At 33.1% G+C, this 22,491-nt stretch overlaps 1 protein-coding gene across 12 annotated transcripts in view; it reads left to right on the top strand.

Annotated features, from left to right (window-relative positions):
- The window catches only part of LOC148603959 (uncharacterized), a 40,805-nt gene that overhangs the window by 9,186 nt on the left and 9,128 nt on the right, over positions 1-22,491 (top strand). For 7 of the 12 annotated variants that reach the window (XM_088552343.1, XM_088552342.1, XM_088552336.1 and 4 more), the window contains 5 exons: positions 439-525; positions 1,947-2,033; positions 4,823-4,909; positions 6,576-6,654; positions 22,205-22,321. In XM_088552343.1, the coding sequence (XP_088408469.1) occupies positions 439-525; positions 1,947-2,033; positions 4,823-4,898 (250 nt within the window). In that variant the 3' untranslated portion in view covers positions 4,899-4,909; positions 6,576-6,654; positions 22,205-22,321. Of the gene's footprint in view, positions 1-438; positions 526-1,837; positions 2,034-4,822; positions 4,910-5,701; positions 5,800-6,575; positions 6,655-21,051; positions 21,165-22,204; positions 22,322-22,491 lie in introns of those variants that run through there. The other 5 variants (XM_088552340.1, XM_088552339.1, XM_088552337.1 and 2 more) reach the window with 5 other exon arrangements.

Genomic DNA, 22,491 nt, shown 5'->3' with positions numbered 1-22,491 from the left:
AATTCTATTGCTAAATTTCTTTGTTGGAATGAATTATCACTAGCCGTAGAGATAATTAGATTTTCTTGTTATTTACATTATCCCGATATGTGTGTGTAATGAGGAATTCAAACTTTCATCTGTTATGAGTAAGTAATTATTGATTATTGGCTTCGAAACAATTTGTAAATTTTGAAATGAAAGTAGCAAGAATGCATACACTATGTATAGAATTTCAATATTGCCGATGAAAGTATTTTAACTTGATTGCATACTTTAAATTTTAATTATATCTTAGGGAGAATCATCGTTCGTTACAATATGATAATTTCTACTTGATTAAAATCAAAGAAAAAAATCAATTTACAGCGGGAAGCTCTATCAGTAAATACAATAATTTTTGTCAAAATAAGTATCGGAAATCGAAGGCATGATATAAATATCCTGTATTTTATTAAGGACTTGGGCGAAATCTTTCCTCAAAATAGACTCTTTTGGGCGAAACAAAGAAGAGCATGAAACTTTCAACAACCCTTGTATTAAAACGTAAGTATCCGTCTTTTACACTACAGCAGAAATTAACTGCAAAACACTTAATTAAGGAATTCTTATGTGTTCATGACAGTTTGAGATGTTCTGAATCGCCAACATATATGTATAAAATGTTTGCACTGTATGTAATAACATCATTATATAATGGTAAGTTTATACGAAAACGAAAAAACTGTTTTTACATTGGCAAATATGAGTTACTTTGATAGAGTAGTTTCTAAGAGTTAGGGACAATTCTTGCACTATTTTTTTTCTTTTTATTAAAGCCCTGGATTCGTAATGAAAACGCTTTTTTATAAAAGTTATCCGACATTCCTAATTTGTAGTTCAAGATAACATCTGACGGGTAGTAAATAAGTCATTGTTTAGTGCTTTTGAAAATAGAATATTATATTCTCACTATACCTTTTCTTTAGAGAAACTGATATAAAGAAAAAACATGGACTTACTCTATATGTGCAGAATCTCGATGTTCTTGTTCACAAAAAGTATTTTGTCAATGCATATTTATCTTACTTTTCAACCATTGAAGGGTTAATCATTGTCTCTTTCTACTAAAGTTTATTCTTAGCTAGATATTAAACGAAAACTCATGTTTTAATGCAATGCTCAGTTTTATATCATAATTAGTGTATTTTTCATTTCAAAAAATTCTACAATACAATAGCATCATGAAATTAGCCTGTATTTTTTCTCAGGACTTGGGCGAAACAAATACTCAAACTCTGTTCTTTTGGGCGAAACATAGTTTCGTAAGGTTAACTGCATACATGTATTTACTTTAAATTTCAATCATATCGTAGGGAGAATCATCGTTCGTTACCATATTTTTAAGGTAAAAAAAAATCATTTTACAGCGGGCAGCTCTATCAGTGTATACAAAATTTCTCTCAAAACAGGTATCGGATAGCAAAGGCATGATATGAATATCCTGTATTTTTTCTCCGGACTTGGGCGAAACAAATACTCAAACTGTGCACTTTTGGGCGAAACATAGTTTCGAAGGTTAATTGCATACATGTATTTACTTTAAATTTTAATCATATCATCTTTCGTTACCGTATTATTAAGGTAACAAAATCATTTTACAACGGGCAGCTCTATCGTTGTAAACGATAATTTCTCTCAAAAAACAAGTATGGCAAAGCCAAGGCATGATATGAATATCCAGCATTTTTTCCGGACTTGGGCGAAACAAATACTCAAACGGTGCACTTTTGGGCGAAACATAGTTTCGAAGGTTAATTGCATACATGTATTTACTTTAAATTTTAATCTTATCATCGTTTGTTACCGTATTATTAAGGTAACAAAATCATTTTACAACGGGCAGCTCTATCGTTGTAAACGATAATTTCTCTCAAAACAAGTATGGCAAAGCCAAGGCATGATATGAATATCCAGCATTTTTTAAGGACTTGGGCGAAATCGTTCCTCAAAATAGACTCTTTTGGGCGAAACAAAGATGAGCTTGAAAACTTCAACAACCCTTGTATTAAAACGTAAGTATCCGTCTTTTACACTACAGCAGAAATTAACTGCAAATCACTTTATTAAGGAATTCTTATGTGTTCATGACAGTTTGAGATGTTCTGAATTGCCAACATATATGCATAAAAATTTTTGCACTGTATGTAATAACATCATTATATAATGGTAAATTTATACGAGAACGAAAAAACTGTTTTTACATTGGCAAATATGAGTTACTTTGATAGATTAGTTTCTAAGAGTTAGGGACAATTCTTCCACTATTTATTTTCTTTTTGTTTTTTATTAAAGCTTTGGATTCGTAATGAAAACACTTTTTTATAAAAAATATCCGACATTCTCAATTTGTACTTCAAGATAGCATATGACGGGTAGGAACTAAATCACTGTTTAGTGTTTTTTTGTTTTGTGTTTTTTTTTTGTTTTTTGTTTTTTGTTTTTTTGTTTTTGTTTTTTTTTTTTCAAATAAAATGTTGTAGTCACACTATACCTTTTTCTTAGAGAAACTGAATTAAAAAAACAACATGGACTTGCTTTATATGTACAGAATCTCGATGTTGTAAACAAAAACTATTTTGTCACAGCATATTTATCTTACTTTTCAACCATTTTAGTGTTAATTATTGACTCTTTCTACTGTATTTCATTCTTAGCTAGATATTAAACACAAACTCATTTTTTAATGCAATGCTCAACTTTATATCAGAATTAGTATATTTTTCATTTGAGTAAATTCTTAAATACAACGGCATTATATAAATATCCTGTATTTTTTCTCAAGACTTGGACGAAACAAATACTCAAAAACTGTGCTCTTTTGTGCGAAACATAGTTTCGTAAGGTTAATTGCATACATGTATTTACTTTAAATTTAAATCATGTCATAGGGAGAATCATCTTTCGTTACCATATTATTAAGGTAAAAAAAATCATTTTACAGCGGGTAGTTCTATCAGTGTATACAATAATTTCTTTCAAAACATAATCGGAAAGCGAAGGCATGATATGAATATCCAGTATCTTTTTAAGGACTTGGGCGAAATCTTTCTTCAAAATAGACTCTTTTGGGCTAAACAAAGATAAGCATTAAAATTTCAACAACCCTTGTGTTAAAACGTAAGTATCCGTCCTTTGCACTACAGCAGAAATCAACTACAAAGCCCTTTATTCTGATGTGTTATTGAACAGAAAATAGGCATATTCATGACAGTTTGAGATGTTCTGAATCGCCAACATATATGTATAAAATGTTTTGCACTGGATGTAATAATATCATTATATAATGGTAAGTTTATAAGAAAACGAAAAAGATGTTATCTTCATGGGCAAATATGAGTTTATTTGAAAGTGTTATTACTAAGAGTTAGGGACAATTCTTTGACTTTTTATTTTCTTTGTTTTCTACTAAAGCCAACGATTCGTTATGAAGGAGTATACAAGGGAACCAAGGTTATAGCGGTAATCAAAAGAATTTAATCCAGGGACAAAGACCAGACATGGAAAACAGACATACACAACAAAGAACATAAAGAAACTAAAATCATACATACAAAGTTACAAAAGTAAATGAGGAACTCGGACTCCACTAAAAACTGGGAGCATGGACCAGGTGCACCGGTAGAGTAGCTTTTCTAGAAACACCCGCCGAGTTGCTCATAAAAAGTCAAGTCCGGGGTAGACGGACGAGGAAAAGAAGCCTATGACCCGTCAAATAAATTAGTTCTCCTGGTGCTGATGGATACACCATAACGATTCACGAGTTCATGATGACGACCATAAAACCTCTGCAGTGATAACTTCAATCTTGTAGCAACATAACCCTGTACCAGAAGCCTATTTGTTAGAGTTCTAGCGCGAAACAAAAAGTCTGCGTAGTTTCGGCAAGCTCTGGTATAACGTATGAATTGAGATTTGAACACTCCATACACAGGAGCCGAAGGGATGTTGCCACAGATGAAAGGAAAGTTGACAATTCTGAACGAAATGTCATCACGTTTGTCGTAAAGTTTGGTCAATGGTTTTCCTTTATCATCGATTTCTATGTGTAGGTCAAGATATGAGGCTGACTTCACAGTGTTTGTAGTATCCTTTATCTCAAGTACTTTTGGGTAGATGCGATGTATCAAATCCCCGAAATTAGGATTGTTTAAAGATAATACGTCATCTATATAGTGGAAACTGAGATTGAAGGATCTAGCCAAACGATATTCTTTCTTTCTGATCAGATCAGCTATACAGACAGCCTCATAAGATTGACGGAATAGGTCAGCAAGAAAAGGAGCATACTTTGTTCCCATTGGAATGCCGACTGTTTGTTGAAAAACACGTCCACCACACTGGACAAATATGTTGTCGATTAAAAATTCCAGCATTTTGTAAACATCTTCCTCTGTATACATTATTTTATAAAAGTTATCCGACATTCCTTATTTTTATTTCAAGATAGCATATGACGGGTAGTAAATAAATTATTGTTTAGTGCTTTTGAAAAAAAAATGTTGCATTCACACTATACCTTTTTGGGAGAAACTGATATAAAAACATGTACTTGCTCTAAATGTGCAGAATCAAGGTGTTGTTATCAACAAAAAGTACTTTGTCACTGCATATTTATCTTACCTTTCAGTCATTTCGGGTTAATCATTGTTTCCTTTTACTGTATGTCATTCTTAGCTAGATATTAAACATAAACTCATCTTGTTAACACAGTGCTAAACCTTATACCGGAATGATTATGAATTTCGCTTTCAATAAATTCTGGAATAGAATAACATTATATAGATATCGAATTTTTTTGCAGGATTTTGGCGGAAGAAATCCTCAAATTATACTTTTTTGAGTTGAATTATGGTTTCATAAGGTTGAGTAACTGCTAGTATAAAACATTGTAAGTATTAGATTAATACACATTCAGTGAGCTCTTCTGTAATCAATTGAAATACGGTTTCTACTGTTTAAATGCATAGAAAGAGTAATCAACTGAACCAGGATTCCAGCGGAAATCAAAAGAATGTTATCGATTACAATTAAAACTGTGAGCATTGACCAGGTGTACAGGTAGGGTGGGCATCCTCTGCTTTTCTAGAAACACCAACTTGGTTGCTCATAAAAAGTCAAGTCCGAGGTCGACGAAAAAAAAGAAAAAATAGACGTTCAACAAATAGGTTATTATGGTGCAGATAACACAGTAACTATCCACGAGTACCTGATGACGACCATGTACTTTGTTGTGATGACTTCAATCTGGAAGCATCAGTAACCATGTTCCAAAAGTCTAACTGTAAGAATTATAGAGTGATACAAAAAGTCTGTGTAGGAACGGCAAGCTCTGACTTATGATTTGTGATTTGTGAACTTTATACGCAAATACTGAAGAAATGTTGCAAAGAAAGTTTGAAATTGAAAAGAAAGTTGACAATACGGAAAGAAAAGTCATCGCGTTTGTCGTATTCTTTGTCAATAGTTTCCTTTACCATCGATTTGTACGTGTAAGTCAAGATATAAGGCCGAATCAACAGTGTCGTTAGTATTCTTTATCTCAGGTTCTTATGGGAAGATGCGATGTATAAACTAGGACTGTTTAATGACAATAAATCACCTTTTTAACGGAAACAAGAGCATCTGATAAAACTATGTTATGTTCTTCGTCGGTCAACTATTATCTTTCCTTTTTGACTAGTTTGAGAAAATCTTTTGTCGTCCCTTTTATGGTCATTGGACTGTTGGAAATATTAGATACTAATAGCACGTCACATGTGACTGTTTGATGCACAGTGTGTAAGTTTGTTTACCATGTATATTGATGATTAATTGTGTGTGGTTATAGGTGGTCTGATCCCATCAAATATTTAGAGGGAACTTCTGATAAGTTATCAACTGCTAATCTCACTGTTAATCTCGAAGTTTGAAAATCAACAGTTGACTACTTAATGCATACTATAGGTCAAGGATTAATCAAGGGAACCAAGGTTATAGCGGTAATCAAAATAATGTAATGCAGGGACAAAGACCCGACATGGAAAACAGACATACACAACAAAGAACATAAAGTAACTAAAATCATACATACAAAGTAAAGTAACAAAAGCAAATGAGCAACTCGGACTCCACTAAAAACTGGGAGCATGGACCAGGTGCACCGGTAGGGTAAGCGTCCTCTGCTTTTCTAGAAACACCTGCCTACTTGCTCATAAAAAGCCAAGTCCGGGACAAACGAGGAAAGGAAAACTATGACCCGTTGAATAAATCAGTTTTCATGGTGCAGATGTCAAGAACATGTCTAACCCTTATTGCTAAAGTTGAAGCAATTGTTCAGTTCGTTACTCCAACGCAAATAATGAGGTATATGGTCATGTTTGATTTCTATAGAAATTTGTTTTCTAATTTTGCTACTGCCGTTGAACATTTAACACAACTTCTTAGTTTTAGTGAGAATCCCATCTTTCGGTCGAATGGCAAATGCCAGATAACTGTTGAAAATATAAAATCACTGTTGACTAGTTTTCCGGTTTTAATATCTCCAGATTAAGAAAATGTTTTCATACTTTTTGTAGACGCAAGCGACGTTTATGTTGGAGCTGTCCTGTGCAAGGAGAGGCCAGATCTTCTAAACCAACCAATTCCATATTTTAGGTAGAAATTAATATTGAAAAAGAATGTTTTACAATATTATAAGCTTTATAGCATTTTGATTTGTATTTAGGGGGTGTTAGAATGCTATATATGTTTATTACATTCAAGGTGAATATGTTTTAGCTACTATTATACTTGTTTGATTATTATTGCTAAATACAAAAATAGTAATATTGTAAATATATTATTTTTATAAATGATTTTTTCTAGACTTTATAACCAAACAAGTACTGTTTTTCGCGACTCTTTAATGATGCATTACAATGATGTAAATTGGTCCAGAACTTTCGTAGTATTTTTAGAACATTTTTGACTTTGTACTTAAATGCTGGATTTCTTACACTCAAATTAATTTAATCGACTCATCAGTGTTTTTTTTTTGTTTTTTTTTTGGGAGGGGGGGAGCTATTTTATAAAAGTGCTTTAATTCTTTAAATACTAGACTTATATACATACATTTGTACCTTGAATTAAGTGTTAAATAGTACATTGGACTCGATGGATATTAACATTTTCAATGAAATTTTTAATCATGGAATTTGTAACGTTTAATTTAAATGATTGAAATCGTAATTTTTCGCTTGTTGACTGAACTTTTTGACATTTACTAAAAAACTAACTATGTGGTATTCCATTGATATGATCAGAAATCAATGGGTTAGAATTTAACATTTAACACCCTGCCTGTAAAAAACATCACATAAAAACAAACTTGCTGAAGTATTTGATGACATTTCACTTGTCATTCTAATCACAACATGTCTACACTATAATTTAAGGAATGAATAACTGGTCTCTGTAAATACAACCTTAATGTAATTACTGATGACAGATGACTGAACGCTCCCCAACAGACCATATTTTGATTAGATACTTGACATTATTTTTTTGCACATAGCAAAGCTCATCTGCACTATAAGTGTTACAATTTTGAATGAGACCCACCTTTGAAATTTTTAAACATGCATGTGTGCCAGATTTTGTTAAGATAGCTGCTTGCCTTAATGTTGATGTTGTTTTTATAAAACAGCAACATTATACTGGCTGTTCTTTATAGCTGGAAGTCGTGAGAATAGAGATTTAATATATGCTATAAAAATATATTATTGGGCCAAGTACCAGTGAATGAAGCTCCCTAAACCTAAAAGACCGTTTGCATTTTTAGGGTGTTTTGTGAGGTTAACTTTCTTTCAAAGTTTAACTCATATCCGTTCCCTATAAAAGACGACCACACTGATAGTATTGGTATTGCACATTTTGTCAGTGCATTCGATCTGCTAAAAAGCTATGTACAAGTGCCATTGACAAAGACAGCTTGTGAGATATCAGACGGCTTGTTTTAGTATAAAATCATGCAATTTAATATAACAAAACGCACCACTAACATTAAGAGAATTATTAATGATGTTTTGAAGGATCTTAATACATGTATCTTTGTATAAGGTAGTACAAGCATACGAACTGTGCTACGATCAATCGAACCATCCGTGTTACTTTTTATTAACCCAACATCAGGGACAAAACAGAGGTGATATTAAGCTTGTTTATATTTACATTTTCAATATATCATATCTGCCTTGATTTTGATTTTACTTTAACTATAAAAATAAATGTTTTGTTTCAATGTGAAAGTGGTTGTTAGACGAAACGGTTCAAATCATTGACATCAAACAATATTGTAAAACTTTTGAACAATATGCGATATTTCGTATACTTCTCACCAGATTACTAAATTACATTTCGCACACGGAAATTATACCATTTTTCATGAATCGTACAGTCAACCTTACATGTTAAGTTGACTCTTAAATGAATAAATTTTTAAATATAGGCAAAAATATATATTAACAATAATCAGTCCTGCCTTTCTTTATTTTATGACTGTTATGACTTTTTATTGTCTGATAATTTCAATCCTGCCTTTTATTTTAAATTTGATCGTAGCAACATCCTGCAATGAATATTAAATTGTAGTTTTCTTGAGTGTACAATACAAAGTTTTGTACAAGACCCTGCGTAACCCGCTTGTTGTTAACACACATAGTATTTGTTTTCACATTTTGAAACACCATTTGCATATACATGTCGTTATGCCTGTTTTGTTTAAATCTTCGGCCGACCAAGATTGCAAGTATACTTGCAAATTATGATGTCCTTGTTGAATTATAAAACTTACACTGCAATCGGCCCTCGTGTGCGTTTCAAGAGTCAATAACAGTTAACCTTTTTACGAAATGATTTTTTCTGTAACTTGTGTACTAGACCAAATATTGAACTGATTTTCATGTCTAAGCAATAGATAAGAAGTTTTGATTAACAGTCTCAAGTAAAGCAAGCAATTGAATGAATGACAAATTTTGAACTCAAATGTATTGGTAGTAACGAGATAGTAAAATTCTACCTACAACTATGAATTACGACACACCAGTCAACTATTATTTAGGGTTGTAGTAAATCAAACACATACGTTCATTGTTGAACTGAAATGCAAAGCTTAAATGTTGATTGACAGCCATTTCCTTCCAAAAATAAAAATAACGAGGCTTGCAATGATATGAAATCACTCATCATTCATATCAAGGTCAAATTGTAAACTAGTAAAACACCTAGTACGTTACAAAAGAGGGTATCTGGTAATAAGCACTATGGGGAGTGAAGTTTATTTTGCCTTGCACTGTGATATTAATGTTACAAGTTTCAATTCAGACCAATATTAGATTAAACTTGTTCAGAATTCAAAAGAATTTCTACAAAAGAGCGTTTAATATAACTGAATAAAATGTATGTTTTAGTCATCATTTTATTGATTTAGTTAATATTTTTAATATTTTTATTGACCCCTTATGGGATAAGTAAAGAAACAAATACAATATAAAAAGAAACACTATATCATATTAAGCTATTGAAACATAGAAATGAAATAAAAAATGATTAAATACGTATGCACTTAACCAATGTGGACCTCATTTTCACACTTCTAAAGACTGCTTCATTAAATCTACAACAATGGGTAATTCACCCATATCTTAATTTAGAATAAGAATAGGTTTATCAAAAGAGTCAAGTTGGCGAAAATCTGGGAATTTATCTGACGAAACTTTTTTTTTAATTTGCCCTTAACCCCTCATTTATTTTGCAATTGAAAACTCATTTAAAACTTTGCATATTTGTCAACTTCTCTTTTAACGGTGTATATTTTTATATCTACCATGTTCCAGTTCCAAGTTATGATCACTAACGCGGAACATTGTTAGCATCTTTATACTATTAAATGTTTACTTTTAAATAATCTGACATTGGAGTATTTTGTTAGCAACATACCTTTGTTCAAGAGGCATAATTGTATGAAGTCTAAAGTGGTGCCCGAATGATGGAATGGTGTACCCTAGGCATGCCACATGCTGGAGTCGTCAGGCAATAATACGGAAAACCTGGCCACAAACCATAGTGGTGCAACGTGTTTGAAAAAATGCCTTGTTCCTCGCATGTTAAAGAACCCTTCTATGGTATTCTATCGGAGTAGGAACTATTGCGCTCCACCACAGGAGGATGAATTGCCCAACCCTACCCTCCTCTCCCTATTCCCAGGGGCTATCAAACTTTGCCGACTCTATCATCCTTGTGTCCCGTCCCATTCTTCATTTCATGTTCATCGCCTGGATATACCTAAAATGTCGCTGCTCAGTAGTTAGACTCCAACATTAAATCTATCAATCAATCAATCAATCTTAAGATAGCTATACTTCATGAAGTACCGTTTACCTATCATACATGCTCTTCACACTCGATTTGTACCGTGCTCTTACCATGAAAGTGCGCGTTTTACCCAAAACATCACAGCTGTTGTAAACCGTACAATTAACATGACCATAATAACGTGCATTCTTATGACATATGTTGAAAACCTTTTTCTTTACAATGAAATACATATACCACATGAAAAAAAAACAACATAATACCACTGAAAACAAACATGCTTTTTTGATCAGAGGCGGTTTGTATCCGCAACATTCAATGCTACTTGAAAAAAAATTGCCTATCCAAAACATACATTTTCATCATAACTGCTACAGATAGTACTTCTGAAATGTTCATAGTACTTTCCTGCCCAAGTAATATTCGTTCATCGCATCTTATTGGAAACCTACTATAAACATGGCCATTTCGCGTGAAATAGCACTTCCTACCCAAAATTATAAATGGTAATTGATAATGACGGTATATGGCAACATTATGTGCAAATACGTTTTCCTACCAAATAAATGAATGCTCATCACATCTGATTGAATGTACTCTGAAGTTGGCCAATCTACTTACGAACGTCGCTTTTCTACCTAAATTATACATGCTCACCATATTTGATACTTTAAATATGACCTTCCTACATCAGATCCGATTCAAACGCTACTCTTAAAATGGTCACTCTATTTGGAAAGCAATTCCATACCCTTAATGTGCATGATTATTGCATATGGTACTGTTAACATGGCCTTACGTTTAAAATAACAGTTTCATACGCATAATTATTCCTGCTCATGAAATTTTATTCGAATATTACTTTAAACATGTTAATTTCACTTAAACAAAAACTATCCGACCCAAAACATATATGCTCATCAAGTTTGATGCAGACTATACTCTTGATGTAGCGACACTAATTGACAAAGCAACTTTCTACCCCCTAATGTACATGCTTATCACATCTGTCGCGTATTGTACTCTTTACACGTCCTTATTATATAGCATGTTTACACAAACAATCACCTGATTTTAACCGTACTTTTAGCATGATCATACTACTTGAAGCAGCACTTTCCTACAAAAAGCATCCTTGCTTATTACATCTGATTCAAAACCTACTCTTAACATGGCCAAACAACTTTAAATAGCACGTTCCTTGGTGAGATAAAGTTTTTGTACACATGGTAATTGCATCAGATTAAAACTTTAATCTAAATATTTCAATAGCACTTTTAAACTCAAAACATGCATAATTATTAAATCTGACGTAAAGTGAACTATATTCCTGACATGATAACACTCTTTGAAACAGCGCTTTCTAACTCAGAATCATTCATGTTTATCAAACTGATTTGAACTCTTCTCTTATCATAGCTTTACCGTAAACTAGCACTTTTCAACCCAAAACATAAGGCTCATACCGTATTATTAACATAACAATAGCACGTTCCTACTCAAACATCCATCCTGATTTCATCTTATGTGGGCTGTACTTTAAATATGGCCATACTACTTGACAGAGCTCTTTCTTACCAAAATCATAATATCACATCACATCTGATGATGACCGATCGCTCAACACATCCATACTACTGAAAACTCATTTCTTTCCATATCATCACATCATATTCTAATCGCATTCTTAGCATAGTCATTCTCCTTCAAATATTAATTTAATCCAATTCAACATGTTTATTATATACTCTATACATAGCTATACTACTTGGAGTAGTACTTCCCTACCCAAATTATTCATGCTCGTAAAATCTAATTCGAACATCCACTTAACACGACCTAACAATTCAAAAAAGAAAGTTATAACCCTGTTTAAAGCTGTTTATTCGATCCGATCTGATTCAACATGACCATATCACTTGAAATAAACTCTTATTGATAACATTGTCATACTATGTGAAATAGCACTTTCCCACCGAAAACATCACATCTGATGTGGACAGTACACACCATATGGCCAAATCACTTGAGATAGCACTTAACTACCAAACACATATGTGATTCTCGCATCAGTTGCCGACTTCTCTCTCAATATAGCCAAAGAACTAGGAATGGCACTTTCCTACCCCAAAATATTCATAGTCATTACATTTTCTCCGACTTCTACTGCTGACATGGACATATAGCTAAAAATAGTACTTTCCTACTAAATTCATACATATTCATACATGTTCTTATATCTGATTTGTATCGTCCTCTTGATATAGCGAACCATACCTAATGTACTCTAAACCTTGAGTGGCAACGTAAGAACGGGTTTTCATACGAAAAGTGTACTTGTTGATTCCATCTTTTTCGTATGTGCTCAAAATATATCGGTACTATTTGAACTAGCGCTTTCCTACCCAAAACATTTACACTCACCACATCAAATTTGTACCGTATTTTTAGCATAGCCATAATACCTATCATAGCATTTTCCTACTCAAAATATACATGTTCATCTTATTTGAGGCGGACTGTACTATAACTATTGCCATACTACTTCAAAGTGCAATTCCTAACCAAAATCATACATATCCATCATATGTTATTCAAACCCTACTATTAATGTAGCCATACCACTTGAAAAAGCACTTTCCTACCAAAATCAAACATGCCCATTACATCTGATTGTACTGTACACTTAACATGACCATACTACTTGAAATGGCAAGTACGAAGTCATCACATATAATACGGAGTGATGGCATAAATTGGCTTACTACTGAGACTAGTAATTTCTACTAAAAAGAAACTATCTGATGTGAATTGAACTCTTCATATGGACATACTACTTGCAGTATCACTTTCCAAATCAAACATATACCCTCTTCACATCTGAAATAGACTGTACTCTGAACATAGCCATACTACTTGAAACAGCATTTTCATCATAAAATTGTACATGCCCATCACAAAAGACGCCAGCAGCACTCCTGATACATAGAGCCAAACTACGTCAAACAGCACTTTCCAACATAAATATATATGTTCATTATATTTGATACATTTGTACCTAAATCATACATGCTCATCATATCTATTTCGAACCCTATTGATAACATTGTCATACTATGTGAAATAGCACTTTCCCACCGAAAACATCACATCTGATGTTGACAGTACACATCATATGGCCAAATCACTTGAGATAGCACTTAACTACCAAACACATATGTGATTCTCGCATCAGTTGCCGACTTCTCTCTCAATATAGCCAAAGAACTAGGAATGGCACTTTCCTACCCCAAAATATTCATAGTCATTACATTTTCTCCGACTTCTACTGCTGACATGGACATATAGCTAAAAATAGTACTTTCCTACTAAATTCATACATATTCATACATGTTCTTATATCTGATTTGTATCGTCCTCTTGATATAGCGAACCATACCTAATGTACTCTAAACCTTGAGTGGCAACGTAAGAACGGGTTTTCATACGAAAAGTGTACTTGTTGATTCCATCTTTTTCGTATGTGCTCAAAATATATCGGTACTATTTGAACTAGCGCTTTCCTACCCAAAACATTTACACTCACCACATCAAATTTGTACCGTATTTTTAGCATAGCCATAATACCTATCATAGCATTTTCCTACTCAAAATATACATGTTCATCTTATTTGAGGCGGACTGTACTATAACTATTGCCATACTACTTCAAAGTGCAATTCCTAACCAAAATCATACATATCCATCATATGTTATTCAAACCCTACTATTAATGTAGCCATACCACTTGAAAAAGCACTTTCCTACCAAAATCAAACATGCCCATAACATCTGATTGTACTGTACACTTAACATGACCATACTACTTGAAATGGCAAGTACGAAGTCATCACATATAATACGGAGTGATGGCATAAATTGGCTTACTACTGAGACTAGTAATTTCTACTAAAAAGAAACTATCTGATGTGAATTGAACTCTTCATATGGACATACTACTTGCAGTATCACTTTCCAAATCAAACATATACCCTCTTCACATCTGAAATAGACTGTACTCTGAACATAGCCATACTACTTGAAACAGCATTTTCATCACAAAATTGTACATGCCCATCACAAAAGACGCCAGCAGCACTCCTGATACATAGAGCCAAACTACTTCAAACAGCACTTTCCAACATAAATATATATGTTCATTATATTTGATACATTTGTACCTAAATCATACATGCTCATCATATCTATTTCGAACCCTATTGATAACATTGTCATACTATGTGAAATAGCACTTTCCCACCGAAAACATCACATCTGATGTGGACAGTACACATCATATGGCCAAATCACTTGAGATAGCACTTAACTACCAAACACATATGTGATTCTCGCATCAGTTGCCGACTTCTCTCTCAATATAGCCAAAGAACTAGGAATGGCACTTTCCTACCCCAAAATATTCATAGTCATTACATTTTCTCCGACTTCTACTGCTGACATGGACATATAGCTAAAAATAGTACTTTCCTACTAAATTCATACATATTCATACATGTTCTTATATCTGATTTGTATCGTCCTCTTGATATAGCGAACCATACCTAATGTACTCTAAACCTTGAGTGGCAACGTAAGAACGGGTTTTCATACGAAAAGTGTACTTGTTGATTCCATCTTTTTCGTATGTGCTCAAAATATATCGGTACTATTTGAACTAGCGCTTTCCTACCCAAAACATTTACACTCACCACATCAAATTTGTACCGTATTTTTAGCATAGCCATAATACCTATCATAGCATTTTCCTACTCAAAATATACATGTTCATCTTATTTGAGGCGGACTGTACTATAACTATTGCCATACTACTTCAAAGTGCAATTCCTAACCAAAATCATACATATCCATCATATGTTATTCAAACCCTACTATTAATGTAGCCATACCACTTGAAAAAGCACTTTCCTACCAAAATCAAACATGCCCATTACATCTGATTGTACTGTACACTTAACATGACCATACTACTTGAAATGGCAAGTACGAAGTCATCACATATAATACGGAGTGATGGCATAAATTGGCTTACTACTGAGACTAGTAATTTCTACTAAAAAGAAACTATCTGATGTGAATTGAACTCTTCATATGGACATACTACTTGCAGTATCACTTTCCAAATCAAACATATACCCTCTTCACATCTGAAATAGACTGTACTCTGAACATAGCCATACTACTTGAAACAGCATTTTCATCATAAAATTGTACATGCCCATCACAAAAGACGCCAGCAGCACTCCTGATACATAGAGCCAAACTACTTCAAACAGCACTTTCCAACATAAATATATATGTTCATTATATTTGATACATTTGTACCTAAATCATACATGCTCATCATATCTATTTCGAACCCTATTGATAACATTGTCATACTATGTGAAATAGCACTTTCCCACCGAAAACATCACATCTGATGTGGACAGTACACATCATATGGCCAAATCACTTGAGATAGCACTTAACTACCAAACACATATGTGATTCTCGCATCAGTTGCCGACTTCTCTCTCAATATAGCCAAAGAACTAGGAATGGCACTTTCCTACCCCAAAATATTCATAGTCATTACATTTTCTCCGACTTCTACTGCTGACATGGACATATAGCTAAAAATAGTACTTTCCTACTAAATTCATACATATTCATACATGTTCTTATATCTGATTTGTATCGTCCTCTTGATATAGCGAACCATACCTAATGTACTCTAAACCTTGAGTGGCAACGTAAGAACGGGTTTTCATACGAAAAGTGTACTTGTTGATTCCATCTTTTTCGTATGTGCTCAAAATATATCGGTACTATTTGAACTAGCGCTTTCCTACCCAAAACATTTACACTCACCACATCAAATTTGTACCGTATTTTTAGCATAGCCATAATACCTATCATAGCATTTTCCTACTCAAAATATACATGTTCATCTTATTTGAGGCGGACTGTACTATAACTATTGCCATACTACTTCAAAGTGCAATTCCTAACCAAAATCATACATATCCATCATATGTTATTCAAACCCTACTATTAATGTAGCCATACCACTTGAAAAAGCACTTTCCTACCAAAATCAAACATGCCCATTACATCTGATTGTACTGTACACTTAACATGACCATACTACTTGAAATGGCAAGTACGAAGTCATCACATATAATACGGAGTGATGGCATAAATTGGCTTACTACTGAGACTAGTAATTTCTACTAAAAAGAAACTATCTGATGTGAATTGAACTCTTCATATGGACATACTACTTGCAGTATCACTTTCCAAATCAAACATATACCCTCTTCACATCTGAAATAGACTGTACTCTGAACATAGCCATACTACTTGAAACAGCATTTTCATCATAAAATTGTACATGCCCATCACAAAAGACGCCAGCAGCACTCCTGATACATAGAGCCAAACTACTTCAAACAGCACTTTCCAACATAAATATATATGTTCATTATATTTGATACATTTGTACCTAAATCATACATGCTCATCATATCTATTTCGAACCCTATTGATAACATTGTCATACTATGTGAAATAGCACTTTCCCACCGAAAACATCACATCTGATGTGGACAGTACACATCATATGGCCAAATCACTTGAGATAGCACTTAACTACCAAACACATATGTGATTCTCGCATCAGTTGCCGACTTCTCTCTCAATATAGCCAAAGAACTTGAAATAGCCCTTTCCTACCCCAAAATATTCATAGTCATTACATTTTCTCTGACGTCTACTGCTGACATGGGCAGGTAGCTAAAATAGTACTTTCCTACTAAATTCATACATATTTATACATGTTCTTATATCTGATTTGTATCGTCCTCTTGATATAGCGAACCATACCTAATGTACTCTAAACCTTGAGTGGCAACGTAAGAACGGGTTTTCATACAAAAAGTGTACTTGTTGATTCCATCTTTTTCGTATGTGCTCAAAATATATCGGTACTATTTGAACTAGCGCTTTCCTACCCAAAACATTTACACTCACCACATCAAATTTGTACCGTATTTTTAGCATAGCCATAATACCTATCATAGCATTTTCCTACTTAAAATATACATGTTCATCTTATTTGAGGCGGACTGTACTATAACTATTGCCATACTACTTCAAAGTGCAATTCCTAACCAAAATCATACATATCCATCATATGTTATTCAAACCCTACTATTAATGTAGCCATACCACTTGAAAAAGCACTTTCCTACCAAAATCAAACATGCCCATTACATCTGATTGTACTGTACACTTAACATGACCATACTACTTGAAATGGCAAGTACGAAGTCATCACATATAATACGGAATGTTGGCATAATTTGGCTTACTACTGAGACTAGTAATTTCTTCTGAAAAGAAACCATCTGATGTGAATTGTACTCTTCATATGGCCGTACTATTTGCAGTATCACTTTCCAAATCAAACATATACCCTCTTCACATCTGAAATAGACTGTACTCTGAACATAGTCATACTACTTGAAACAGCCTTTTCATCACAAAATTGTACATGCCCATCACAAAAGACGCCAGCAGCACTCCTATTATATATGGCCAAACTTCTTCAAACAGCACTTTCCAACATAAATATATATGCCCATTATATTTGATACATTTGTACCTAAATCATACATGCTCATCACATCTATTTCGAACACTATTGATAACATTGTCATACTATGTGAAATAGCACTTTCCCACCGAAAACATCACATCTAATGTGTACAGTTTCCTTTACCTAGCTGGGGAGGGGACATTTTGTATACTGGTACATCCATAGATAGTATTCATGACATAATATTTTACAGTGAACAATATTTAATTTTTTTTTTCTCTAGGGCGTTTTGCTCTCTCTGAGGTGTGTTGACTACTCAAATATTGTGTTATTGTATTAATTTGAAATGTACATTATGCTTATGTACTTAATCTTTTTCAATGTAGAAAACTGGGATAGGGAATGGTGTGATGTGTAATAAAAATGTTGAGGTATAGAACTTTGCAAGAGATCTTAAATGGATAAAATTGTGGCCTTTCAATCTATCAATTCAAACATTAATTGATACTCATCTCACTTTGTTTTAAACTTATAAAAAGAGATTTGATATAAACATCCATATGTTACGAAAAAGATAAAAATGGACCAACAGTGTTGCTTCTTATTGACTTTAAGATCACATTATGATTTACTTTAATGATAATAGCTGTAAGGCTAATCATATTTGCATAATTAAGAGCGTCCTGATTATATTGCTAGCTGCCTTGAGAACGTCGAACGATTTCTGTTAAAGCGCTTTTAAGTGGCTTTTTGACCAATTAAATTTTATTTGTTAAATCATTTTATACAGTACCTTATGATGGACAATTAATTTTGATTCACCTTTACCTAGAATGATAGGAAAGTTTTGATATAATCATAATAAAAGCAAGGAAATATCCGATATTTACGAGTGCATTTATGCACTCTTGATTTGTTGATTGTTCACAATAATAATTCTAAATGTTGGAAATAGACTATAAATATGGGCTGGATTATTTTGGTTTTGCAACTGGCACACCTCGTGAGCTGACGAGACTTTATTGATGTTATTTTTATAAACTATAATGTAGAAAATGGATTTAGAATGTTATGAATCTGAATTAGATAACCCTGTATGCACCAACTTTAAATCCTTTGAATTTCAAACGGTTCAGTACAATGTCAACGAAATATCGCATCTGTCGGAAGAAAAGTGTTGACAACTTTGTTTGCCACAGAGGGCAGGTATCGTCCAAAAGAAAACTATTTTCAAATTATTCAAACAGACATTAAACCGTACGTACGTAATTGACAATCGAATGGATGATTGAATTATGTGAAGAAGAAGAATCAACGGATAATGTAGCACTTCTAGCAGTGAATTATATTGATAGGTACATGTCATTGATAGATATTGATCGGACACAACTGCAACTTTTGGGGGCTGTTGGATTACTTGTTGCATCAAAACTAGGGAAAACAGATCCAATAAAACCACAAAAACTTATTTCATGTGCAGGAAATTATTTCACCCTGAAAGACATGTATGCAATGGAATCATCAGTTTTGAGAACACTGAACTGGGGATTGTTATCCGTTACACCTACTGATTTTCTGATCATTTTTTGAATTTAATGACAATTGCAGTTAATTTGCGAGACAAGACATGCTCAAAAATTCATTTACGTATGCAATTTACTGAAATGGGATTTATTATGCACAAACCATCAGTGATAGCCGCAGCAAGTGTTGCAGAAGCAATTAATGGGCTTAAGAAAAAATTCGATTCCGTTGACGAATTGTTGTAGACTTTACGTGACGTAGGGGGTATAGATGGTGATTGCTTGTAATTATGCCAGGAGCAAATTAAACGTATATTATCAATTAATTTACAAGAATAACATTCGACTTGCCATCAAAATTCTATGAAAAGCTCTAATTTCCTGAGCTACACTTCGAAATCGATGGTAAAGGAAAATTATTGACCAAACTTTACCACAAATGTGATTACTTTTCATTCAGAATTGTCAACTTTCCTTTCATCTGTGGCAACATCCCTTCGGCTCCTGTGTATGGAGTGTTCATATCACAACTCATACGCTATGCCAGAGCTTGCCGAAACTACGCAGACTTTTTGTATCGCGCTAAAAGTCTGACAAATAGGCTTCTGGAACAGGGTTATATTGCTACAAGATTGAAGTCATCACTTCAGAAGTTTTATGGTCGTCATCATGAACTCGTGGATTGTTATGATGTATCCATCAGCACCATGAAAACTGATTTATTCAAAGGGTCATGGTTTGCCTTTCCTCGTTTGTCTACCCCGGACTTGACTTTTTATGAGCAACTCGGCGGGTGTTTCTAGAAAAGCAGGGGCCGCTTACCCTATCGGTGCACCTGGTCCATGCTCCCATGTCTCCTATTCGTCGGAATATCCCAAAACTTGAGTTTTATCACATTAATTCTCTAAAATCTTCATTTAGGAGAAAAAAATCTGCACATCCGGTCCTTAGACGTTGCCAATATCGCGTTTACATGGTTGATTGTATGGCAAAAATAATGACCGGTAAAAATATTTAGTTTGTATTTTTTTTTCTCCAAAATGCATGTCTCCCTCCTAACAAGTTGGGGAGTAATTGTAGGTATTAGGCATTTCAATAAAAAAAGGAGGCATCATTAATATATAATTAATGTACAGAAAAGAAGACATTTGAAATATTTAGTGTATCTCAATTTAACCATTTAATTGATGATACAAACTTGAATGAAAATAATGTGCGTCAGTTAAAACAAAATCTCCTATATAATTGAGTTAGTCGAAGTTTGGGTTTTCAAATACTTGATACATAAAGTAGAAAATACATAATTCTAAATATTTGCTTTCAATCGTGTGACTCGAATATCCACGTTAATTGATAAAAACAAATCTATTCATGGATAGGATACACAAGGATGTGGTTCATATTTTGTAAAATGTCCTTAGATTTTTTTGAACAAGCGTACAAACAAGACGGGGTTTAGATTGTTAAGCGCCTTTTATCTATCTGACCCATGTAAATAAATATGCCATAAAACGACTATGAAGAACAAAACTATTTCAGAGTTGTAGGCGTAACTATTTAATTCTATAATGAAGTGACATGTCACCACATGGATAAAATCTCATAGACATGAAAGATTGCGGTCTGCATTATATCACGCCTTGTGAATAGAGGTAAAATGTTTTTAAACAAATGTTTGTTCACAATTATTGAATGACGTCATCTTGTCATTAATTGCATCGCAAATCCAATGAGATAAAATTTGTTTTTGCTGTCTTACTACATTAGTTATATCGATAAAATGCCCTCTATATCTAGCGAAAAATGCCATATTTCAAAGTGACTTTTTAAGATGAACATTTACGCATTTCAGACTGAAATATGTCATAACTGTATGGTCGTCAAAAATAGATTCACAATAGAAAGAATAAATTGTTTCGTACGAGTATGTAAAATCGAAGGATATATGAGTTACAAATCACCTTATTTTCGATCGAAAAAAAAAAAACTGTCAATAAGGGTTGATAATAATTGATTAAAACTTAATATATGAATAATATTTCAGTCAAATTATTATTGCCATTACATGAGTTCGGACATTTAATTAAATGAATTACATATATTTTGCAATTGTAATTAATCGAATTACAATTTAAATTTAACGTCATGAATGCCAAGTATAAGTAAAAAAAAATCTCCTGTACATTGAACCAAACATAAAGACTTTTTAACAATGTACATCGCTCACAAAAAAATGATTGATTACTTGTACAATTAAAGCACTATCTGTGTATTACAATTCTAACATCGTTGCTGAATTAATTAATCAATTCAATCACTATTGAATGTTATCATTTTTCGAAACGGTCACTGAGGTGCTTTATTCAGCCTAAATTTATATTTTGGTCTTATTTTGAAAATCATTTGTAAATAGAAACACTTACTCAGCACGAAAATCACTGTCTGTTTTTTTTAAATCAAATTTCATATAAGTAAATTTTTGAAAGAGAATTTAGAAAAACGAAATCAGATCAAAATTTTCAAAAAGTTCATCTTGGGGGCCGATGCCTAAATGACCCATTTTAGGTTAGAATTTGATTTTGAAAAATATAAATTTTTTCAACAAAAATCCCTGTCTTGTGTTGTTGAATACAAATTATGAAATTTATATTATATATTTGTCTTCCATAAACAGAATTCTTTTTGTTTGCAGAGTCGAGGAAAATGACACTGTCTATTTGGAACATTTGTTAAAAAAAAAGAATTGAAAATGAAGAAACTGAAGCAACTGGGATAGCTATCTACTTCATTTTATGCTAAAAAAAAACAGGTAAATTGAAGTACAATGTTGAATAGATAGGACAAATGGCTAATAGAAACTTATATTTATATCCTAAAAAAAAAGAATACTTATTGTTTTATATAAAGGCCTGATTTAAAATATACTGTAAAATTATGTTTCTAGCACATTTCTAGGAAAGGTTTCCCTAAAGTCCTGAG

The sequence above is a fragment of the Perna viridis genome, chromosome 11 (assembly GCF_037379345.1).
Source record: "Perna viridis isolate PV_CMFRI_1.1 ecotype Kerala chromosome 11, ASM3737934v1, whole genome shotgun sequence".
Lineage (NCBI taxonomy): Eukaryota > Metazoa > Mollusca > Bivalvia > Mytilida > Mytilidae > Perna > Perna viridis.
This window is presented reverse-complemented; position numbering and strand designations above follow the sequence as displayed.